Genomic DNA, 24,084 nt, shown 5'->3' on the forward strand with positions numbered 1-24,084 from the left:
GCAATGCCATGAGCTCTGATTTTACCCACCAATCTCCTATGTGGTACCTTATCAAATGCCTTCTGAAAGTCAAGGTACACCACATCCACTGGATCTCCCGCATCTATCTTCCTGGTTACATCCTCGAAAAACTCCAACAGATTAGTCAAGCATGATTTGCCCTTGGTAAATCCATGCTGGCTTGGCCCAATCTTATCACTGCTATCAAGATATGCCGCCATTTCATCTTTAATAATGGACTCCAGCATCTTCCCCACTACTGATGTTAGGCTAACAGGGCGATAGTTCTGTTTTTCTCCCTCCCTCCTTTCTTAAAAAGTGGGATAACATTAGCCATTTGCCAATCCTCAGGAACTGATCCTGAATCTAAGGAACATTGGAAAATGTTCACCAATGCATCCGCAGTTTCCAGAGCCACCTCCTTTAGTACCCTAGGATGCAGACCATCTGGACCTGGGGTATTGTTAGCCTTCAGCCCCATCAGTCTACTCATCACCGTTTCCTTCCTAATGTCAATCTGTTTCAGTTCCTCTGTTACCCTATGTCCTTGGCCCATCCATACATCTGGGAGATTGCTTGTGTCTTCCCTAGTGAAGACAGATCCAAAGTACTTATTAAATTTGTCTGCCATTTCTGTTTCCCATTACAATTTCTCCCAATTCATTCTTCAAGGGCCCAACATTGTTCTTAACTATCTTCCTTCTCTTCACATACCTAAAAAAACTTTTGCTATCCTCCTTTATATTCCTAGCTAGCTTGCGTTCATACCTCATTTTTTCTCCCCGTATTACCTTTTTAGTTAAGTTCTGTTGCTCCTTAAAAATTTCCCAATCATCCGTCTTCCCACTCACCTTAGCTCTGTTATACTTCTTTTTTAATGCTATGCTATCTCTGACTTCCTTTGTCAACCACTGTGGCCACTTTCCCCCCTTTGAATCCTTCCTTCTCTGGGGGATGAACTGATTTTGCACCTTGTGCATTATTCCCAAGAATACCTGCCATTGCTGTTCCACTGTCTTTTCTGCTAGGATATCCGACCAGTCAACTTTGGCCAGCTCCTCCCTCATGGCTCCATAGTCTCCTTTGTTCAACTGCAATACTGACACTTCTGATCTGCCCTTATCCCTCTCAACTTGCAGATAAAAACTTATCATATTATGGTCACTACCTCCTAATGGTTCCTTTACTTCAAGGTCACTTATCAAATCCTGTCCATTGCACAACACTAAATCCAGAATAGCCTTATCCCTGGTCGGCTCTCGTACAAGCTGCTCCAAAAATGCATCCCATAGGCACTCTACAAACTCCCTATCCTGGGGTCCAGTACCAACCTGATTTTCCCAGTTCACCTGCATGTTGAAATCCCCCATAACTACTGCGACATTTCCTTTGCCACATGCCATTGTTAAATCCCTATTCAACTTGCACCCAATATCCATGCTACTGTTTGGGGACCTGTAGATAACACCTATTAGGGTCTTTTTGCCCTTACTGTTCCTCAGTTCTATCCACACTGACTACTTCTCCTGATTCTATGTCCCCCCTTGCAAGGGAATGAATCTCATTCCTCACCAACAGGGCCACCCCACCCGCTCTGCCCACCTTTCTGTCCCTTCGATAGCACGTATAGCACGCAAGACAGGGCAAACCCATCACCAACAGAAACACTAAAAAGGAGCCATAAAATAAAAGATAGAAAACGCATTTACTACAAGTGGGGGAAAAAAAAGTCCTCGATTAAAACATGTAATACCTTTGCTTCTGGATTAGCAGCCAGAATTTTTGCTCCACATTCCACAGAGGCATAGTTATTGAAGTTTTTCTGTAGTTTTTTCCCAGAATGAAGCCCACTGCTAGACGTATGCAATGACTGACCTGAAAGAAAGCTGGCCATTAATATTTTACTTATAAAATCCAGGTTATTCTCTCTTCGGATTTTCAAGTCAAATTTAAGGCTATGGAAAATGTACTCTCCTGAATGAGTACAGGAATACAGGTAAAAGCTTACAAAGCATGTGTACTTAGTTCAGAGTTGATCAACATACAAAAAGTATTAACACTAAATCTAGAGATCCTTCAAGGCAGATAATGTGGAATAAAGTTGTAAAAGGAATCAAATAAGCATTTAACTAGGTGACCGAGTAACAAGCAACCAGACTGCAGCAACTCTTCTAATCCTGAGCACCTAGGAGGAGAATACAATTAAATTCAAGAAAAAATGCGTAATCTCCACATACAGAGTGGCAGAGGTCAGAATGGAACCCAGGTCATTAGAACAACCACTGTAGCATTATGACATCTCCTACATGTTCATATACTCAGGTAATCTCTCAATGATTGTCCAATGCGTACTTTTCTCCTTCTCTTCTTCCATGACTTTCTTTTTCCATTCATCAAATGAGGGAATATCTCCTGGATCTTTAGATGCAGTCAAAGGATCTCCAGCATCTACTCCTCTTGGAACTTCAGTATTCTATTTGGGTCAAAAACAAAAGTTCGGATTCATATGATCTTGCGTTTATTGTTGATACTTGACCGATTTTAAAAAATGCTTCATTGTTTCAATCACAAGATTTTTGCAAGCATATGAGTATTTTTACTTAGTACTTTGCTGCAACTCCGAGGTCTGTATGCACTCCAAGCTCAATACCTCCCACTTGTGACCAAAAAAAATTGTGTTTACAATTTTCAGATACAAATTTGAAACCTTTCCCACCAACTGAAACTTCTTTTGCCTCCTGGCAAATAACCCTCACATAATGCAGGTATAATGAAGATGCACAAGAAAGCAAATTCTAGAAACTGGAGAAAAGATATTGAAGCTGCTGGAGGAACTGTAGCCTGACGCTGAGTTCCTCCAGCCACTTGTTATTTTTTCTTTCGAGATGATAAATTCCCTTCACAACAATCCTCCCCTCCCCCACTCATCCACTCGGTTAAATTGCTGCCTATAAATTGCTTGACAGTCACAGTATTAATTCCTTGTCAAACAAGTTTCCAAACTGGTTTACAACTTTTGGTCATCTAACAAAATTTCTAGATAAAAGTGTGGAATTGAATTAAACAAAAAATTGAAAATACCAAGTGCTACAGCAAGTATAATAGCATTGAGGGCTGGCATTTCACTAAATTGATTTAGAATGAAAGGGTTGCCTAATGAGGAACGATGAAGCAGTTTTGACCACCTGTACTCACTGAATTTTTAGTAGAACAAGAATTGAAAGATGTAAGATTCCAAGGGAACTAGACAAGGTAGATGCTCAGTGGTTGTTTTCCCTGTTGGGGAAAATCAAAAAGACTAGGCATAGTTTCAGGATAAGACAAATGAAAGCAATTTCTTCTCTCAGAGGACCACTAATTTTTCCAACTCTCTACCCAAGACAACCATGAAGGCAGAGTCATTAAATACATTCAAGATCATAAATTTTTCAACTAGTCAGTCAGGAAAGTTGATGAATGGTCAAAACTAGTTTAGTCACGATTCCAATGAATGTCAGAACCAAGCCCAAGGGTCACCAAGATCTACACCTGCTTCATATATTCCTGTTCAACTACATTGTCAGCTCACTTAAAGGACTGTCAGCCTTAAGGTGGAAAAAAAACCATACAATTTTTAACACATTCATTTAAAAGACAATATAGCATCAGAATTTGTTTACAAAAATGGTCACGAACTCCAAGTAGAATCAATCTAAAGCTGTTTTAGTTTGGTTAAAAATATAAAGCTGAAACCAAGATACAGCAGTGCTAACAGGTACACTTAAAGATTATTTTAAAAATCACAAATTTACTGGAAAGACTCAAAAGGCACAAGTGTCTTGTGTATTTTTTGGAGACAGCATGTCACTTTCAGTCAATTAAACCAGTTTTGAATGACCCTGTTTTTGTGGTAAACAAATTTTCAACTCAATTCATCAAACATTACCAAGTGTACTCAAGGAATGTCTTCTGAACTACTTAAAAAAAATAACAGCCAATTTCTCACTGGTTAATATCAGGCAACTCAACTGACATGATAAAGAGAAAAATATTTCAGAATGGATAACATTTCAGCAATTAACATCTGCACAAATATTTGTTTGTAGTTATTAAAAACTTGGAAAATCCTGCCACTGTTCAATTTGAAGAATACCCCACAAAAAAAAACACATTACGAAATGATCTTAAAGCTGTTAATCAAATTTAATTTATAACCCATTTCATTGATATTTTAATATTGGCTCACTTTACTGTTGAAGCTGAGTTTTCAAAAGCAATACACACAAAAAGCTGGAGGAGCTCAGCAAGTTTGGCAGCATCTATGAAAGGACGGAGACACCAAGTGAATTTGAGGGCAGGATGGAAGGTGGTGGCAAAGTTGCTGAAATTGCTGAGCTCCACGTGGTACAAGAAGCAGTACCAATGCATTCGTCAATGTAGCTGAGAAACTGTTGGGGAGCATTCTTGGTGTAAGCATAGAATATGGCTTGTTCAATGTTGCCAATGAAAAGGATGGGGCCCATGCAAGTGCCATAGCTATATGCTTGTCTGAGAGAAAGTGGGAAGAGCCGAAAGCAAAGTTTTTCAAGTTAAGAATCAGATCTGTCAAATAGAGGATGATGATGGCTAAGGGTGATTGGTAGGGTTTGTCATCAAGAGTTTTGAGGTCTTCCTGTCGGGGGGATAATGGTGTACAGGGACTGGATATCTATGGTGAAAATGAGGCACACGGCTGGGGATCTGAAAGTACTTGATATGGTCATGACAGCAGGCAAAGCGTCACAGACATGGATAGGGAGGACTGAACAAAGGGGAACAAAATGGAGTAGAAACAGAAGAATACATGTTCAGTGGAGCAGGAGCTGGGAAAAACAATGGGCTAAGCAGGGCAGCTAGGTTTGGGGATCTTGACTCTGTCACCACATGTGCTTGAAAGGCAAGGTTGGGATTAATGCTGTGATAGTGAAGAGCAGTGCATTCAGGAGGGCAAGGTTGAAATAGGATCGGGGAAGTGAGGTTGAGATGATGAATGTCCTCTTTGCAGCCAGAAATGCAAGGGTCCAGAGTGCACGGTCCAAGAGGTGGAAGAAGGCTGAAGGAGTCATTGGTGAGGAGTGGGAAATCCTTGCTAAAGAAGCAGGCCCTGAAACAGAAGTGATGGATAGAACTCATTGAAGTGCAGGCAGAGGGGGCAAAACAATAAGGTCCCTACTGAGGACACAGCATTCTTCCTCAAAGAGTTAAAGGTCAGAAGTGATAGCGAAGATATGGCAGGGATTGGAGCTGTGATCAGTCAAAGGTAGAGGGTTGGAGAAGTCAAAGAGAGTCAGGTGAGAGAAATGAGGGCTTAGAGGAATGAAGGTAGGAAAATAAAGGGCAGGGAAGGTGTGAGACACCAGAGGTATGTGGGAGTGGTGATTGTAGAAGGAAGTAATACGACCCAGCAGTAGCATGAGAAATCTCAGTCTGGAGGTGGCCTTTGCACTTTTTTTGGGAGGTGTGGGGTGAAGAACAAGATAATTGGGGAGAAAAGCCTTGTAAATAAGAATACACGCAACTTCTGGTTAAAAAATGAGTATACCCTAGATTGAAAATTCAATCAATAACAAAAGGAATCACATATAACAATGTTGTGCTGAAATAATTCTTACTTCTACCAAGTCTTCCTTTTGCAGAACTTGACTTTTGTTGGATTTTTTTTCTATTGCTGGCTTCTCTTTATCAGCTTCAGACACACTCTTTGGAATCTCAGAAAGAACGGGTTCAGAACTGGAATTAGGTACTTCTCCCTTGCCATTTGAAGATTCCCCATCATTAGATTTTTCCTGAGGGCTATAATAAAGAATCAAATGATTTCTAAATCCTTCATTCTACAGCCAGAAACATTACCATTAACTCATTTTCCGTATAAATTATAGTTATTCCTTACAATTCTATTTGTACTCATCAGGCACTGCACATCTAGCACCACAAAGAAAATAATACATTTTGCAAAACCACAAGCCTTGAAGAACACTCACCTTTCAGGCAGGCTGGTAGAGGACAGGGGCTTGCTTTGCGGAATAGCCTCACTGTCCCTTCCAGCTTCACAGTCAGCTTTTGACTGTTCATAGCTTATTATGGGAATATCATCACTGGAATTTTCTATTGCACTAAGAAAAAGAAATAATGACATTGATTAACGTTTCCTTCATTCAGATCTTCCTCAAACCTGCCTGAATAACCTTAAAGATAGAAACACATCCCAAACTAATCAAATATTAGTTTTAAAGGTATAAAAAAACTTATTTTACAGTTACTTTGATTGAGATTGCTTCTCATATCCCTAAGAATTAATCCACATTGCGATTTCCATACCTTGCAGAAAATAATTCCATTAAAACGTCATATTTTGGTTATTTACATTTCAGAGGGTAATTAGTGACTCAGGTAAGTTGCAACATAGTGTAGAACACTTGCCTATGCTGAGAGAAGGTGTTTTCTGAGGTAGACGGACTGGAAATGTTATCAATATTAGCAGCTATGCTGCGAGGTGGTTCCACTTGTCCTACAGAACGCTCCAATCCAGGTTCAAGAAAATCAGACTTTTCAGATTTCACATGCTGTTTGTAAAGAAAATAGTTTTGTTAAAGTAAAATAATATGTTCTATTAAAAGTCTAATGTGGATGCAATGGACACTCAATACTCATCAATTCAAACACAATATCAATATGTACTTAAAACACTGATTAACATATCATACTCTGTCAAGAAATTTATTGGCCACCGTGGCTCTGGCACAACGTGCCTGGTTAGAGTTTGCAGACTAAAATCTTTCAAACATCAAAATACAATTTATGATGGATTCAATTTAAAACTAGATACCTTAAGACTTCTATTTTAATCCAAAACAATTTTCCATTTTCTGAATGCTGAAACAAATTGAGACGAGCCCTCTTACTTGTACCAATCTAGCTCAACTGGAGTTACTAGTTTCTAAGGTTGATTATAGTTGAACAATTCACAAAAGAACTAAAATTCATTTTTCGGCTCCAGGCATTAGGCAAAGGCATCATTTATTGCCTATCTTTAACTATTTTAAGATGCTGGTCAGTTTCTTCAATTGTTGCTACTGGTGAAGGTATCCCTACACTGCTGTTGAATAGTTAATTCCAAGATTTGGACCTAGCTACTGCTGATACATTTTAAAGTCAGAATGATGTGCATCTTTGAGAAAACCTGCCGATCATGATGTTCCCATATACCTGTTATCTTTATCCCACTTGATTGCAGAGTGCATTGATTGGGAGCTGCTGTATAATAGTCTGTGCAAGTTAACTATGTATTTTGTAGTGACAGACACCATAGTCATCGTGCACCAGTGGTGGGGTGAATACTAGTGGGGCTGTTGGGGTGCAATCAAGCAGGGCTACTTGGTCCTGTATGGTGTTAAGCAGCTTAAATTTCTGGTGCTCCACTCAGTCAAGTGAAGCACATTCCAGAATGCCTTGTAGATTACTTGCGAAAAAGCAAGCCAGTTTGCTGCAGGATACCCAGTCTCTTGTAACACCAGCATTTATATAGTGGTTCAGCCAGATTTCTCATTAATACTGACGACACCCTCACCCCACCTGAGACATTGACGGCGGGGTGCTTGACAATAGTAATACTACTGAATGCCTAGGTGGTTGGGCTCCCCCTTATTGGTGATGGTGATTGCCTGGTACTTTTATGAATGCTTCTTGTCACTAATCTGCCCCTCCCAATGTTATCAAATGAACGCAGGCCTGAGCTGCTTCATTTGCTAAGATGTGATGGGATAGAACCAATTATGGTTGAACACAACTCCGATGTTATTATGGAAGAAATGTAATCAACAAAATAGCTGGGCCAAGAGAACTGCCTCAAAACCTAGTGCAGTAAAAATGATTGACACTGATAATCACAACCATCTTCTGTTGTGCAAGCTATTATTCTAGACACTGGAATATTTACCTTTTATATTTCAGTTTGCCCAGGGGTCCTTGATGTCATGGTAATCACTATCACCTCACATATGATATTCAGCTCTGTAGTGCATGTTTGGATTATGGCTTGGTGCAAAATGATCCCGAACCCCAAAGTAGGCCTAAGCAATCAAGTGCTAGATAATGGTATTGTGGATGGCAGCTTCCACTTTGGTAGGAAGCAGAAAAGCTGAGCAATAATTAACTAGATTGGATTTATTTTTCCACAATATCAGTAAACAGTGTTAAAAGTGTACTAGAACAGCTTAGTTAAAGGAACCGTTTGTTCGGCAGCATGTCTTCAATACTGCAAATGGAATGCTCTGTCTCTAATATATTCAATTCACTCAGTCATTTCTTCATATCACATGTAGTGGCTTGAATTAGCATAAACTGACTTGTGATGGCTTTGATATCAGCACAATCCAGATGGATAATCTATTTGGCATTTCTGGCTGAATATTGTTATGGCTGCTTTGAACTCCATTTTCCTCAAGTGGAGCAACCTTTTTTAGTTATCAACTAACAGTGCAAATGGGAACAGTGGACTTATTGCTTATGGTTTTATTCTATTGCTTTTTAAATTTTAATTTCCTATTGCAGCAATTGAAAATACATCTTGTAAGACAATCTGCACACTATTTTAAGAACATCACAAACCTTAACTGTATGCCAGTTTTTTAAAATATATATATCTCAAAAAATTAACTTGAAAACCCACACTTCCAAACAATCCTCCAAATCAAATACTATTTCATGATTCTATCACATCTTTTTCAATAAGTGGGAAAATTGGCTGGAACTCGCTAACAAAACTGACAGACCTTCCTCATATGAATTGCAGCAGTGAGAGAAGATGGAACTTTCACTCTCACACAAAATTAAGAACAGTCAATAAGGATTTTTGACAACAATACTCACTTTTTGTGATGACTCAAAGTAAACAAAAGGACTACAAAATCTTTTTCTACAATCAGGCTATGAAGAGTTAAAAATACACTCACATCCAAACTATGAGCCTTGACACGCAAGCTACTACTGGGCACTGTCACAATTAACTGGTTTCCCCATTCTGGACAAACAGCCATTGACTGCACTGGTTTATATGTGAATAATGGATCTTTTGTATAAGATCTCAAAGAACATCCAAAGGTAGTTATTCAAACAAAATGTGCCTTCAAGAGGAGAATGTTGCAAATATTTATTAAAATTGTATGATGTAAAAAAAAATTAGGGTAAACTTGTTTTTTAGAGGCAGGAATGAAATCTTGCATCAGCTGGACTCCTATATGATCCTATAAAATGACATGATTTTAGATCATCTACTGTCAAATCAGTATTAAAAACATCTTTTCCAGTGTAAAGTTGCTATTGCAATTTAATATATCAAGGCAAAATATTTTCAAGTCATCAAAAATCGTGCCTGTTCCAGCTATAGATACTGTACTATTTAATCTGCCTCATCCTTCCAGCAAAAAAAAATGTTCTTCTCTTCCATCAACACTTTACTAGTACTGCAATGTTATCTTTCCAACTTCTCATGCTTCGTGTCATCAGCACAAAGGAACTTCAGCAAATATTTCACATGACTTTTGCAATGACAGCCACTATCACAACAATAAAAGGCTATGAATTAATAATCCACTTAACAGTTTTACTCAAATAGCAGGAATGGTAAACTTAAAACATGCAAATATCTAGGTAGGTACTGTTTTGCCTTTAGAGCCACTGGACTTCGTGCAAATAGTAAGTCACATTTCACAAATGAAAACTTGTAGATAGCATATCAACTTATATAAATCTTAACCTGATGGCTTGCTTTTGTGTACTCTTCTGGCAGGGGATCTAGCTGTCCGCCAATATCTGAACGTTTCACATCTGTGGATTCATCAGTTGCATCCTGCTTGGGCTAGATGATATTAAAATGTAACTTGAAGTTAAATGGAATTCTGACAGTTAATCTAAACAAATCGTAATAAAACAATAAAATTACAGAAAGTACACTTAGTTCATGCCCAAGTAAAATCTGCAAAAGAAGATCCAGGCAGTAGAAATGAGATGCTTCAGAAGACCCTTGGCATCTCCTATACAGACCAGGTCTCAAACAGTAAGATACAAAGAACCATCATCCAGCACGAGACATTACGAAGAGTGACTGTCCACAGTAAGGAAGAGGAAACTGAGATGGTACGGCCACATAACAAGATCAAGTGGACTCTCAAAGAACATTCTTCAGGGAACAGTGCAGGGGAAAAGAAAAAGGGCAAGCAGAGGAAGAAACTGACAGACAACATTGCAGAGTAGATCAGAGAGGAGCTTTGCCCTCAACCCAGGCACTCACTCACGACATAAGAGACGGAGGCAACTGGTGCAGCGCCCATCTGTACAACACCCCTACTACAACCCAGACAGGTACAGGATCCATAAATGTAAAAATGACGAATGTAATTACAGCGTCACCAATTGCCAAAAATATTTATTGGAAACTGAAGGATAAAAGGACATTTTACCTTCCAACATCTGAGCTTGGAAAAAGTACAAATCTTATTGTGATCCTTAAAACCTCTTACCTTTTTTTCAAAGTGCTCATTTTGTGCAACATGTGTTACTGATGAGGAACTCTCCTGCTGCCCAGTACAACCTACATGCCAATGAGGGCACCTGTCAATGCAGAGAAATGTTCATGAGCAACATAAAGTGGCACTCAGAATTATCATCTTGTGAGTAGCACAAAGTAATCTGCAACGTTTATGAGCAATTTGCCCAAGTACAACTTTCAACACATATTTTGGCAATAACCCAGATCCCCTCCTCATCAGGTCAATTATCAGACTGCTCACTTGACTAAATGAGCAGAAATTTCCCCAAGTTTACATTTAAAACCATATCAATCGTCATTCTTCAGTTTGTGCTGGAACACTTCCATACACACCCCAGACTCACCATCAGCAATAAAACAAAATTCATTTCAAAATTGTAATGAAACAATAAACAATCCACTCACAAGGTTTTGCTCAAAAGTAAAGACGACAAATATATCATTTAAACTTTTTCTTTAAAGCTCATCACCACCCCCAAACAACTTCATGTAAATCGCCAACATCCAAGATCAGGATCACAAACCCGCACTTCAACTAAAGCATGAATTTAGAAAAAATAAACGGAATAGAATGAAGGGAAGACAAAAGGGAGAAAAATACCATGCTGTAACTTCAGAATAATCCCTTAATTATGCATTGACAATAGAATCAAAGTTTCCAGACTATGAATAGAGACATTGGATTAACACAAAGCCAACAGTGGATTTGAAGCTGACTAGAATGTTTTCTAAATTCCTGAATATTATTTTGTTTCAGGAAAATGCATACATCAGCAAATCCAACTGCCTGGTTTCTCTCCAAGTAAAACACTGTCCTTACGCCACCTTGCATAAGATACTCATTTGACATGGGAGACACAAAGCACAAATCTAAAGCAGAGTTGGTAATTGGGTTATACACATTGGCATATGCACTGTGATACAATGGAATGCTTTCATTTGTACATTAAACTAGACAGATAACTCCATACACAGGTACATCAAGTATAAAAGAGAAAAACAGAATGCAGACTATAATGTTATGGTGGAGAAAGTGCAGTGCAGGTAGACAATAATGGCGAGGGCCATGTCTAGGTAGACAGATCAAAGGCTCATTTTTAATCATATAGAAGATCCATTCAAAATAGTCTTATGACAACAGGACAGAAGCCATCCTTGAGCCTCATGGTGAACGCTCTCAAGATTTTGCATCTTCTCTCTGATGGGAGGAAGAACAGGAAGCAGGATGACCAGGGTGGAAGGGATCCTTGATTAGGTTGGCTGCTTTTCCATGGACAGAGTCATGGTTGGAAAGCTGGTTTCCGTAATGCTATGGGCTATGTTCACAACTCTGCAGTTTCTTGGATGCCCTTGATAGCATTCTTAGTGCAGTGCATCTGTAAATATCGGTGAGAATCATCAGGGACATGCCAATTTTCTTAGCCTATTGAGAAAGTAGAAGTGCTATGTAATTTCCAGCTGCATCATCCGTTAATCTCCTTTTCCATTCTTCGGTATCAGTGAATCACCAAAATTGAATGACTTCGACATCAACTTCCTCAATCCACGAGACCTCCTCTTCCATTTTCCCTGTGAAACTAGATACTACTGTCACAGGAAAACGATGGGCAATCTGCATTCCATGTCTTAAGGTAACATCTTTTCCTAAGGTGTTCCTGATAATCACCATCATCCTGTTTGCATAGACAGCTGAAGATTTCTGCAGTTCAGGTCTCACCAGCACTCCTGCAGGCAAGCATGACTCTTCCTCTTGATCATCAGGAGCATCCACCTGAATGATCGAGGCATTGGGCACTCCGGAAAATTTGGGGGCTCCTTTCACTCCAGGACACAACAATGACATGCTTAGACTGATGTACTACACAGTTACTAGCTTCCGCTCATCATTCTGCTTAGGAAGAACTTGAACCTTCTCAAGAGCAGCTCTGAACAAAGGGTGAATGGATAAGGTTTTCAAAAAGTGCTCTCCATTTCTCTCCTTGGATGCTCCCACGAGCCTCGTCACAATGGAAGTATTCGTTCCCACAAAAATGGAAGCTATTCAGCAGCGTTCCTCTGCATTGCAAGTTGTACAGGTGGGTCTAGATTTCCACTGGATGTGTCACGTTTAGCTGAAACATTAGCAGACATCCATCGAGTTAGCTCAGCTTGAAGATTTTCCACCTCATTCTTCTAAAGCTCTTTCTCTGTGGCATCAAGGCTCACTTTAGCAGAAGCTACCACTGAAGATACAACTGCTTTTGGAAATGCTCCACTTCTTAATCATGTTTTCCTCCTGAGTAACTTAGTAAAAGATGGAGGGCGCATCTTGCGAGTCATTTGAATACACTGTTACATACCTTGTGGGTATCCTGTGACTATCTTATGACCATGATGTAATTGAATATCTTGTGAGCATGATGTAATGGTCTTGTGATGGTGGGGTGATGTAATTTTCCCACCAGTGTGAGGTCACGTGAAGACATGTTCCCAACAGAAATATAACGGGAAACCCCTGTTGTTACGCAGTTGATTTGTTAATTCGTCAGTTACTCCATTATGCTGCGTATTCGTCTCATGATGGAGTTTCGTTTTGAAGTGGAGTTTTACTTTCTATTGTAAGTCTAGTATTGGAGAGTGAAGACCTTACTAAAGTATGGGAACCTGAACGATTGGGTAAAGTTGGTGTCGTTCCGCAGTTTAATACAAGATCGACCTTATTGAATCTTCATTCAGAAATAGTGGCCTGCATCTGAGATAACCCCTGTAAGATCAGGAAGGTTTGTGCAGTGTTTATTCACCAGGGAAAAGGTCAGTTCCTTTAAGCCATTTTATTTCCTTCGTCGTGAATCCTTTGAACAGAATCAGCAGTAACGTCATGTCTTCGAAGAAATACGTTTCCAGAGAAGTGTCACTTTAAGACTGTGTTCCAATTTACCACTTTAAGAACTGTTCCAGAGTTTCCGTATAGCAGTTAACTTCCGGTTAAGTTAGTCGTTTGAATACTTTTCACTATTGTTGAGCAGAGTTTAATAAATGTTTATGTTTGTTTTTAAAACCTGACTCAATGCTATATTCATTGTTGCTGGTCACGTGACAACAGAGCAATCATGTCATGTGACAGCTTGCCGTTCACAACTTACCCCAACCTCAAGCAATTTTTCTGAGACAGCTAAATGCCCTTTTTGTGGGACAAACAATGTAGCAGTTTCTCCAACCTGAAAAGGAAGGCAACTTCTCTCCATCCCCCTGGAATGAGTGCCTGAATTTCATCCTAAAATCTGCTGTACTTTCATCAGTGCTGAAAGCATCTTCTAGAGCTTGCAGGTAATTAGCTGCCTTTAGGAACCTCACTATATTAACCGTTGGAACCTTTGAACTCTCCATGTCTCTTTTTTCATATCTGAGCACTGCCACTCATCTATTAACTGAGATGTCTGCTCCACCCAAGCCACATATTCCCCATCAGATGTGAACTTAACTCCAGAGAACACCCACAGCCTACGATAACTTTGGCATTTATCAACCAGTGATGTAATAGTCAAAACAAGAAATAGAATTTTTGCCAACCGCTGAAGGACCTATTAGACCTTTCACATCAGACAACTTTCTCATTTCACAGAAACAAAAACAACTTGTCTTTAAAGTCTTCACCCTCAGCTATATGCCCCCCTTCTCTCAAAATATGGACTACGCATGACCACACCTCTCCACACTGCACCTTTCAGGCAGTGCAATTTCAGTTATGTCACTGCTAGTCTGGACTAACGTGACATCCTTACCAGCTGATTGGACAAAATGCCGTTAGATCAATGCAACCGTTCCAACATCTATTAGAGGACTCAGCACTCTCAGTAGCAGTTCGTCAGGAATTTGAACATACACCCCACTCAAACACAAACATTATTTGTAGTAGATAACTGCTTTGAATCACACCAACCCTTTATCCCTGCAGCATCCACAATAAAGTACCTTAATCACTTTCCTCAACACAAGCCCAACCACTGGCTTAAACACAAACAGCAGTCACACAGCATCTGAAATCCTGGATGAGTCCCCACAAATGTAACTCTCTCACCAGAGCTTATACACAAACTTGGCTCATTAGCTAACTCTACTAATACACGTCTGGGGTTGAAATGATCTGGGGCTCAACCAAGTAGGAAGCTCGATTTTAACGAATCAGTCGGCCAAAAAAACAGCTCGTGCACCCCAAATTATAAAGGAAGTATATTTACCAACCTTAGCTTCATCCAGCTAAAAGGAAAAAGAAAATAAAAGGGACAAAAACAATTCAACTAATCCAATGAACACATAACCACTGGAGCTCATAATGGAGTATTTGGAGGTGTATCTCTTACTCTGCACTGGAGCACCTGCCACATTCCACACTTCCCTTTGAATCTATCTCAAACAAACTGGCTCTCTCTCAGGCATACTGTCCCTTCCTCCTTAGATCCATTCATCTTCACAAAGCACTTCCTGCAACAGGGACTCTCCTTCCAATGGCATTCATCAGCATCTTCCCTTGGGCCCCGCTCCGTAGCCCTCATCAAAAAGGCCCTAAACTAGACTACCATCCTTCAGAAAACTCTACCCCACAGGCGCTCTAGAACCTTCTCACAACCACAATCCTAACTGGCTGACTCACATTCCTAAGCTGTATAACATGAGTCCTTATCTTAGCCGAAAGCAAAACACTTTCCAGCATGGCACACTGCTTTTACAGAAAACTGCTAATATAAACAACCTCACAGCATCTCAACCAGGACATTACAGAAGCTTGTCAACATTTGAGATGACGTGTGTGACGAGAATACACATAAATTAAGATGTTTGCTGGCCTGGGCTAGCAACAGTGACATCAGCAGTTGGTCTGCCACCTGTCCTCAGGGGAGGGAGAGACAAGGCAAACAACGAAGCAGCATTTGGAGGTGTTAATGAAGGAGCCATCAGTCTGGGTATTGTCAAGAGCGGCTCCCCCTTTGAACCCTGAACTGTTTGAAGTGATGGACAGGCGATACCCCAGCAGGGGGATAAAAAGGGACAGGTTCGCTAAGGCAAGTCACACATGACACCCAAGGTAAAGAGACCCTGGAAGCGGTGCGCCTCTCACAAGTCGGTGGGAAGTACCAAACCATAAACGCACAGGGTGGAAAGGTACGATCAGCGGGAGCCCGGTGTGTGTCCACCCTCGCTTGGGTGCCGGGTTCACTGCAGAGGATTGACCGCATCTGGAGGAGGGGTCACAGTCGGTGACCTCAGGTGACATCACAAAGGACCCGCCCAGAAAGCTGCTTGTGAGCAATATTGCCAGTCTGTGAGTGGAAGCCGTTCTGAATGATCAGTCGTTCCCGTTCTCTCTCTCTCCCCCCCCCATTGTCCATCGCCATAGCAACGATTACTGCGAACTGAACTAAATTGGACTGAACTTTGTGTCACTTTGAAATTGGTCATTTACCCCTAGACAACGATAGAGCTTGATTGATGCTGTTATCTTAATTCTGTGCACATGTGTGTTTATCATTGCTGAACTGTTGCATTTATTATCCTTTCGATTACTGTGTTGCTTGTTTCTTTAATAAAACTTTCTTAGTTCTAGTAATCCAGACTCCAACTGAGTGAGCCATTTCTGCTGGTTTGGCAACCCAGTTACGGGGTACGTAACACGTGCCAAATCTTCGCACACTTCTTAAAGAAAAAGTAGGTGGCTCCATGTTTCCGTTATGTTGAACCAGTCCAACCTGTTTTAATTGAGTTAGTTTTATTGATTCGATAGGTTTCAATTAGGTCACCCTCATTCTTCTGAATTCTAGTGAATACAGGCCCAGAGCCAAACACTCTTCATATGACAAGCCGTTTAGTCCTGGAATCATTTTCGTGAACCTCCAGTTTCATCACAACCTTTCGAAGATAGGGTACTGAAAGAAATGACAAAAGTTATCATAGAGGCATTGGTGATGATTTACCAAAAAATCATCACCAAAGCCTCTAGACTCTGGGCAGATCCCGGAGGATTAGAAGACGGCAAATGTCATGCCACTGTTCAGAAAAGGATGTAGGCAAAAGGCAGGTAACTATAGGCCAGTTAGTTTAACATCTGCAGTTAGGAAATGCTTGAAATTATTCTTCTTCTTCGGCTGTCCATCGATTTCGATGTTGACTGAGGCCTGGGCAAGGTTATATGGAAGACTGACAGTTACCCATGCTGCAAGTCTCCCCTCTCTACGCCACCGATGTTATCCAGACCTTCAGATCACTAGACCGATGCCTTAACCGCTTGGCACGTGCCAACACTTGAAGCTATTAAACAAATAGCGAGGCATCTGGAAAGAAATGGATCCATCAGGCAGATGCAGCATGGATTCAGGAAAGGCAGATCCTGTTTGATAAACTTACTGGAGTTCTTTGAGGATGTTAGATTAGATTCAACTTTATTGTCATTGTGCCGAGTACAGACACAAAGCCAATGAAATGCAGTTAGCATCTAACTAGAAATGCAAAGGATAGTGTTATTTACAAAATAACTGCGAATAAGAAGTGCTACAGCACACAAATATAAAAGTACTGAGACAGTACAATATGGCTGCAATACTGCTTAGCACTGTGATGTGAGGTTCAGCAGGGTCACAGCCTCAGGGAAGAAGCTCTTCCTGTGCCTGCTGGTGCAGGAGCGAAGGCTCCTGTAGCATCTACCAGATGGGAGAAAAGTAAAAGGTCCATGGTTAGGGTGAGATGCATCCATGATAATGCTTTTCGCCCTGTCTAGGCAGTGTTTATAATGAGTACAGTGGATAGAGGGGAACAGATAGACGTAATTTGGATTTCCAGAAAGCATTTGATAAGGTGCCACAGAAAAGACTTATCCATAAGATAAGGATGCATAGAGTTGGGGGTGATGTATTAGCATGGTTAGAGGACTGGTTAACTAATAGAAAGCAGAGTTGGGATACTTGAGTGTTACTCTGGTCGGCAATCAGTGGTGAGCGGTGTGCCAGGGGTCTGTGCTGGGCCCACACTGTTCACAATATACATTAATGATCTAAAAGAGTGTAGTGTATCTAAGTTTGCTGATGATACTAATCTGAGTGAAAAAACAATTAAGCAGAAGATATGGAGAGTCTGCAGAGACATAGAAGGTTAAGAGAGTGGGCAAGGGTCTGGCAGATGGAGTACAAAATACTCTACCAACACCCCTTATCAGGTGGTTTCTCACATGCACCGTGTAAAAAAACTTATTAACTTAAAAAAAAATTTGAACATTAATATTTAGCAAGAATGGGCACAAAATGTATACAGCCTGAGAAGAATGTTATGACCTGTACTAGGGAGGTATCATATGATATTGAAGAGTATTGGTCCCCAATATATAGACATTAGCTCTAGAAAGGCAATGTGGCAAATGCAGAGAAACCAGATAATATTCAAGAAGAAAGTATGTCAGACTTAGGGATATATACATTCTCACACCTTTCTGATTTAATTGCACATCAGGCATTGTAAAATTTAACTTATGTATTTTTAATTAAACACCAAGGATGCCTTTTACTCTTGACAAAACATTCTACCTGAAATATGTAATTCAGATACCACATACATGGGCTGGTTAAAAGATGCGAGATGAAATGAAAAATGCCACAAAGTATTTTGTTCATGACTGTACAGGAAGGGATCCTGTGGCTTGGGAGCAAAACTTGTGGAAGACCTGGGTGGCATAACATTTCCATCATTACAACCAACAATTTCTGTAGAAATTAGGGCTGAAATATATTAATTTCAAGAATTGCTCTTGTTACCAGAAGTTCAGAGAGCTCTGGCAAAATAACAAGATTAGAACATAAACGGCACAAGTCTTCATCATCCTTATATGCCCATGCCAACTGACACAATCCAATTCACCCTCTAATTTTACCTTTAACCTTGTCTCTACACAGCTCCTGTAGCTTAATGGAATGCTGTAAATTATGGAGATTCTTAATTACTTGTGTCACATTGAATGTTTTAAAAATGACAAAATAAGATGTATGGACTGGATTTCCAGTAGCACTTCAAAAATACATTAATACTCAGTCCAGATTAAGAGTTTACACTCAAAATGTCAAATGTCTATTTCCCTTCACAAACGCCGCTTGATCTGTTGAGTTGCAGCTGCTCTTCTTTTCGTCCAGATTCCAATCTCAGTAGTCTCATGTCTTCACACATTTTGGAACATGCTTGTGGTTTCTAGATTGCATCTCCTCAAGACTGATTACCAACAAACTTGACGCAGCCTGCTCTGTTCCAAGAAAACATCATTAAATGGTCAGCAGTGTGTACAGGAAATGATCCAGAGCTTTAAAGCTCTTCTCCCCAAATCACTCACAATCCACGCAGATTTTTAATTCCACCATCTGCCAGAATTCAGCATTCCCACAAGGGCAAGGCCCGCAAAAAAGGCTGCTTTCAGTGCAACTTTTGACCGCACAGGACTGAAGAACATTCATTTAAAGCATGCTTACACTCACCTAATCTAATCATCCAGCCCATTGAACAGCTTGATGCTCCATAATAGAGTACAGCTCAACAACAATATTCTGCCCTGGCAGTCCCAGCTGTGGTGAGCATGATCACTGAGGTGGCAAGTCTATAAATAGCTTAATCAGAGAAGACAACTTTATAACCAATTCAAGTCTCATTGGACCTCACAACACATTTCAAATAGGCCTGCAGAAACATATGGAATAATCTACAAAAAAAAAGGTTGCTTCCATTTGGGACATTATAGATGGCACCATAGGGAATTTGACATTAGGTTCAAGGATGCTTGCAGGTTCAATCAAATAAAGATGCATCCTGGAAATATATTCTTCCCACCACTTTATCTCTACAGAATACTGAGGAAGAAAACCACCTCAGTGCAAGTAGAGGAAGCTGAACTATCACCTGCTTGGATCTGACACCAAAGTTTTGAATCACTACTGGCTGTGCCAACTATTCCCCATTATCTAAGCCAGGATACATGATAACCAACTGTGCAAAACACTGAGACAATATCTTCGTACCTTTGGAAAGTTCTACCTCTCCAAAAATATTTTACACTAAATGATCAGTTGCAGGTGCTTTAACAATAGATTATCCTTCATGTAGAACCTCAAGGTGCAGAAGGGCATGATTCAGCCTGCAAGTCAGAAGGCTAACATTGAATATTCTAGAAGTGGAGTCTTAATGTTGAAATGTACCCATGGGAACACATAACACTGCATTGTGACCAGCAATTGGTCTGAATAACTTGCCAATATGGAAAGAGAATAGCAGATGAAAAGAATGCAGAGGGAATTTATCCAAGTCATGTTCTAGGCACACCCATCTTATCAGATGGCCAACAACATCAGGGTAGCATCTTTAGGTTGAGAAAGTTAGGCTGAATGTTTAAATTAGCATGGTCAGTTCAGGCCAAGGGCTGCTGGAGTGGTAGACAGATGCATGCACACTCCACATTAAACAGGTCACTAGTATATAACTATATTTAGAATGCATTGAGTAGTGTTTTTCATTTGCATTCTATTAATAGGAAATGGAAGGAAAACAGTAGGAAATATCTAGCCACTATTTGGAGAAAGACAAAATTAAGTCCTATAAGGCTGAGCAGCTGGCACCAACAGCTAATATACAGCTGCATGAGATAAACAATGCCCCACTGTGATACCTGTCCACCTTGTTCTCTATTGAGAGTCATGGTCTCACCAACAGGAGTAACTTATGAAACTTTATCAGCTCAGGGGATCTCCCATCCACTGCTACCAACCTTACAGTTCCCACACTTTCCCTTTTTACCTCCTACCCAAGATCCACAAACCTGCCTGTCTCGGTAGACCCATTGTCTCAGCTTGCTTCTGCCCCACCGAACTCATTTCTGCATACCTCGACACGGCTTTATCCCCCTTGTTCAATCCCTTCCCACCTATGTTCGTGACACTTCTCACGCTCTGAATCTTTTCAATGATTTTAAGTTCCCTGGCCCCGACCATGGATGTCCAGTCCCTATATACCTCCATTCCCCACCAGGAAGGTCACAAAGCTCTCCGCTTCTTTTTGGATTCCAGACCTAACCAGTTCCCGTCTACCACCACTCTCCTCTGTCTAGCAGAATTAGTCCTTACTCTTAATTTCTCCTTTGGCTCCTCCCACTTCCTCCAAACTAAAGGTGTAGCCATAGGCACCTGTATGGGTCCCAGCTTGGCTTTGTGGAACAATCCATGTTCCAAGCCTATACTGATATCTGTCCCCCACTTTTCCTTCGCTAAATCGATGACTGCATTGGTGCTGCTTCCTTGCATGCATGCTGAGCTCGTTGACTTCATTTACTTTGCCTCCAGCTTCCACCCTGCCCTTAAGTTTACCTGGTCCATTTCCGACACCACCCTCTCCTTTCTTTATCTTTCTGTCTCTACCTCTGGAAACAGCTTATCTACTGATGTCTACTATAAGCCTACAAACTCTCACAGCTACCTGGACTGTTCCTCTTCCCACCATCTCTTGCAAAAATGCCATCACCTTCTCGCAATTCCTCCGTCTCCGCCGCATCTGCTCTCAGGATGAGGCTTTTCATTCCAGGACGGAGGAGATGTCCTTTCTTAAAGAAAGGGGCTTCCCTTCCTCCACCATCAACACTGCTCTCAAACGCATCTCTCCCATTACGCACATCTGCTCTCATTTCATCCTCCCGCCACCCCACTAGGAATAGGGTCCCCTTTGTCCTCACCTACCACCTCACCAGCCTCCGGGTCCAACATATAATTCTCTGTAACTTCCGCCACCTCCAACGGGATCCCACCACTAAGCACATCTTTCCCTCCCCCCCCTTTCTGCTTTCCGCAGGGATCACTCCCTACGGGACTCCCTTGTCCATTCGTCCCCCCATCCCTTCCCACCGATCTCCTTCCCGGCACCTATCCTTGTAAGCAGAACAAGTGCTAAACATGCCCTTACACTTCCTCCCTCACCACCATTCAGGGCCCTAGACAGTCCTTCCAGGTGAGGCCATACTTCACCTGTGAGTCAGCTGGGGTGATATACTGCAGGGTTCCCGAACCCTTTTTTGCACCGCAGACCAGTTTAATATGGACAATCTTCTTGCGGACTAGCCGACCGGCGGGGGAGTCTTTCACAGTTAAGATTGCCAACTTTCTCACTCCCAAATAAGGAAAAAAAAGTAGCAGTCAAATCCTGGGACACTTTACAATGACTACCATGACCATGAAGCCTTGCACGGGCACCGGTGTGCGCATGCGTGAAGTGCGCATGTTGTTAGAGTGGATTTCTTTTTGGGTAGATGATTTGTTTACACTTAAATGACTTTGGCCACCAGAATTCTATTTTAACTGTTTGACAAAGGACTGTGGATTGAGTCCACCACAATGGGCTTCCTAAAAGGTGTGAATACCAGATACTTCTGGTGCCTGATGCTGTAGCTTCGAAGACAGTATGATCTATACATTATAAATATTAATTGTCTTCTATGTTGGCACGTAAAATGCCAAATAAATGTATTGTGGATTGAAATAAAGGCTGTGGATACCAACCCAGACATGTTGGCGTCAGAAAGGATGAAATCCGAAGGTGTGATGTTTACATGTAACTTCAAAAGGAAGCATTGTCTATGCATTGTCTGTAACTTTTTAAGTAGCGATTGCCTTTGTGTTTAGCATATAAATATCGAGCCCACATTTAGCTAGCAGACCTTTCTGCGGAAAGCGTCTCCGTCCATAAGATGCCTGCTGTACCTTGTTGTATTGAATAAAGAAGCTGCTTTGTATCTACCAGTGACTCTGTCTCTCCGGTAATTTCATCCACGCTACAACACATGTAATGTGCGCATTCGCGTACACGCCGATTTTTCCCCCACAAATCGGTTTTGCCTTCATCTTCCCGGCTATACTGTACATACATTATTTCTACTTTGTATAGGATGTGTATTTATCATATCATTCCTGCTTTTACTATATGTTAAGTGTTATTTATTTTCCGTTTTGTGTTATTTGGTATGATTTGTTAGGTTATTTTTGGGTCTGGGAACGCTCAAAATTTTTTCCCATAAAAATTAATGGTAATTGCTTCTTCGCTTCGTGCCATTTCGGCACGAAAGGCTTCATAGAACGCTCTACCTTAGCGGGGGGGGGGGAGGAGAAGAGAAATACGGGACAAAGGCGGTGCCGTATGGGACAAATGAATTTAGCCCAATACACAGGATGCCCCAGCTAATATGGGATAGTTGGCAACCCTATGTTCAAGGTCAACAGTGCGTGACAGCGAATGAGGAAAGGTGCAGCTGACTCATATCATTTCCTCACGTCCCGGTAGCACAGGCTTTGCAGCCTGGTACCAGCCCACAGCCCGGTGGTTGGGGGCCACTGATATACTGCGTCCGGTGCTCCCGATGCAGCCTTCTATATATTGGCAAGACCTGAGGCAGGCTGGGAGACTGTTTCGCTGAACACCTACACTCTGTCCGCCAAAGAAAGCAGGATCTCCCAGTGGCCACACATTTTAATTCCACGTCCCATTCCCATTCTGCTATGTCTATCCACGGCCTCCTCTACTGCCACATTCAGGTTGGAGGAAAAACATCTTATATTCCGTCTGGGTAGCCTCCAACCTGATGGCATGAACATTGACTTCTCTAATTTCCGCTAATGCCCCACCTCCCCTTCCTAACCCATCGCTTATTTTTTTTCCTCTCTCTTTTTTCTCCCTCTGTCCCTCTCACTATAACTCTTTGCCTGTCCTCCGGGTTTTCCCCCTCCCCCTTTCTTTCTCCCTGGGCCTCCCGTCCCATGATCCTCTCCCTTCTCCAGCCTCGTATCCCTTTTGCCAATCAACTTTCCAGCTCTTAGCTCCATCCCTCCCCCTCCTGTCTTCTCCTATCATTTTGGATCTCCCCCTCCCCCTTTCAAATCCCTTACTATCTCTTCTTTCAGTTAGTCCTGACGGAGGGTCTCGATCCGAAACGTCAACTGTACCTCTTCCTAGAGATGCTGCCTGGCCTGCTGTGTTCAGCAGCACTTTTTGTGTGTGTTGCTTGAAATTCCAGCATCTGCAAATTTCCTCGTGTTAACTTATGAAACCTCAGTTTCCTTGGACTGCATACGTCTAGGGAATACACACTCTGGTCCCTCCAAATCCGTGAGATTGGGATGGCCCTCCCACTCCAAACCCTGGTTTGTGTGAATGCTGTGTAATTTGCAATCCTGTTACAAATCTGTGCCAAGAAATAACAGACAGCACACTGCATAGGATGAAAGGAACTTATGAATGTTAACTTAACTAAAGCGTTAGTAAAGAACAAAAAGAGCACATTATAATTAAACAGTCAAACGTGCACAAGTTGGAGCTCAACTCGTCCAAAGACATATTCACCAATCCTCAGTGGATCGCCACTTAGTCCATTGAATCATGTCCCCACTGGGTTGAATCCTATGACCGGTTCTCTCCAGCATCTTCTCTCTTCACCTCCCACCAAACTAAGAACCCCCAGCTCACACCAGTGTCAGACTCACAAAAAA

General features: G+C 41.4%; 1 protein-coding gene across 3 annotated transcripts in view; it reads right to left on the reverse strand.

Moving 5' to 3' along the window:
* The window catches only part of suco (SUN domain containing ossification factor), a 110,961-nt gene that overhangs the window by 56,260 nt on the left and 30,617 nt on the right, over window positions 1-24,084 (reverse strand). For all 3 annotated transcript variants that reach the window (XM_063063778.1, XM_063063779.1, XM_063063780.1), the window contains 7 exons: window positions 10,536-10,626; window positions 9,773-9,874; window positions 6,439-6,581; window positions 6,000-6,131; window positions 5,631-5,811; window positions 2,353-2,473; window positions 1,754-1,875 (listed from right to left, as the gene is read on the reverse strand). In XM_063063778.1, coding sequence (XP_062919848.1) covers window positions 1,754-1,875; window positions 2,353-2,473; window positions 5,631-5,811; window positions 6,000-6,131; window positions 6,439-6,581; window positions 9,773-9,874; window positions 10,536-10,626 — 892 coding nt within the window. The remainder of the gene's footprint in view (window positions 1-1,753; window positions 1,876-2,352; window positions 2,474-5,630; window positions 5,812-5,999; window positions 6,132-6,438; window positions 6,582-9,772; window positions 9,875-10,535; window positions 10,627-24,084) is intronic.

This window comes from Mobula hypostoma, chromosome 12 (assembly GCF_963921235.1).
Source record: "Mobula hypostoma chromosome 12, sMobHyp1.1, whole genome shotgun sequence".
In the NCBI taxonomy this organism is placed as follows: domain Eukaryota; kingdom Metazoa; phylum Chordata; class Chondrichthyes; order Myliobatiformes; family Myliobatidae; genus Mobula; species Mobula hypostoma.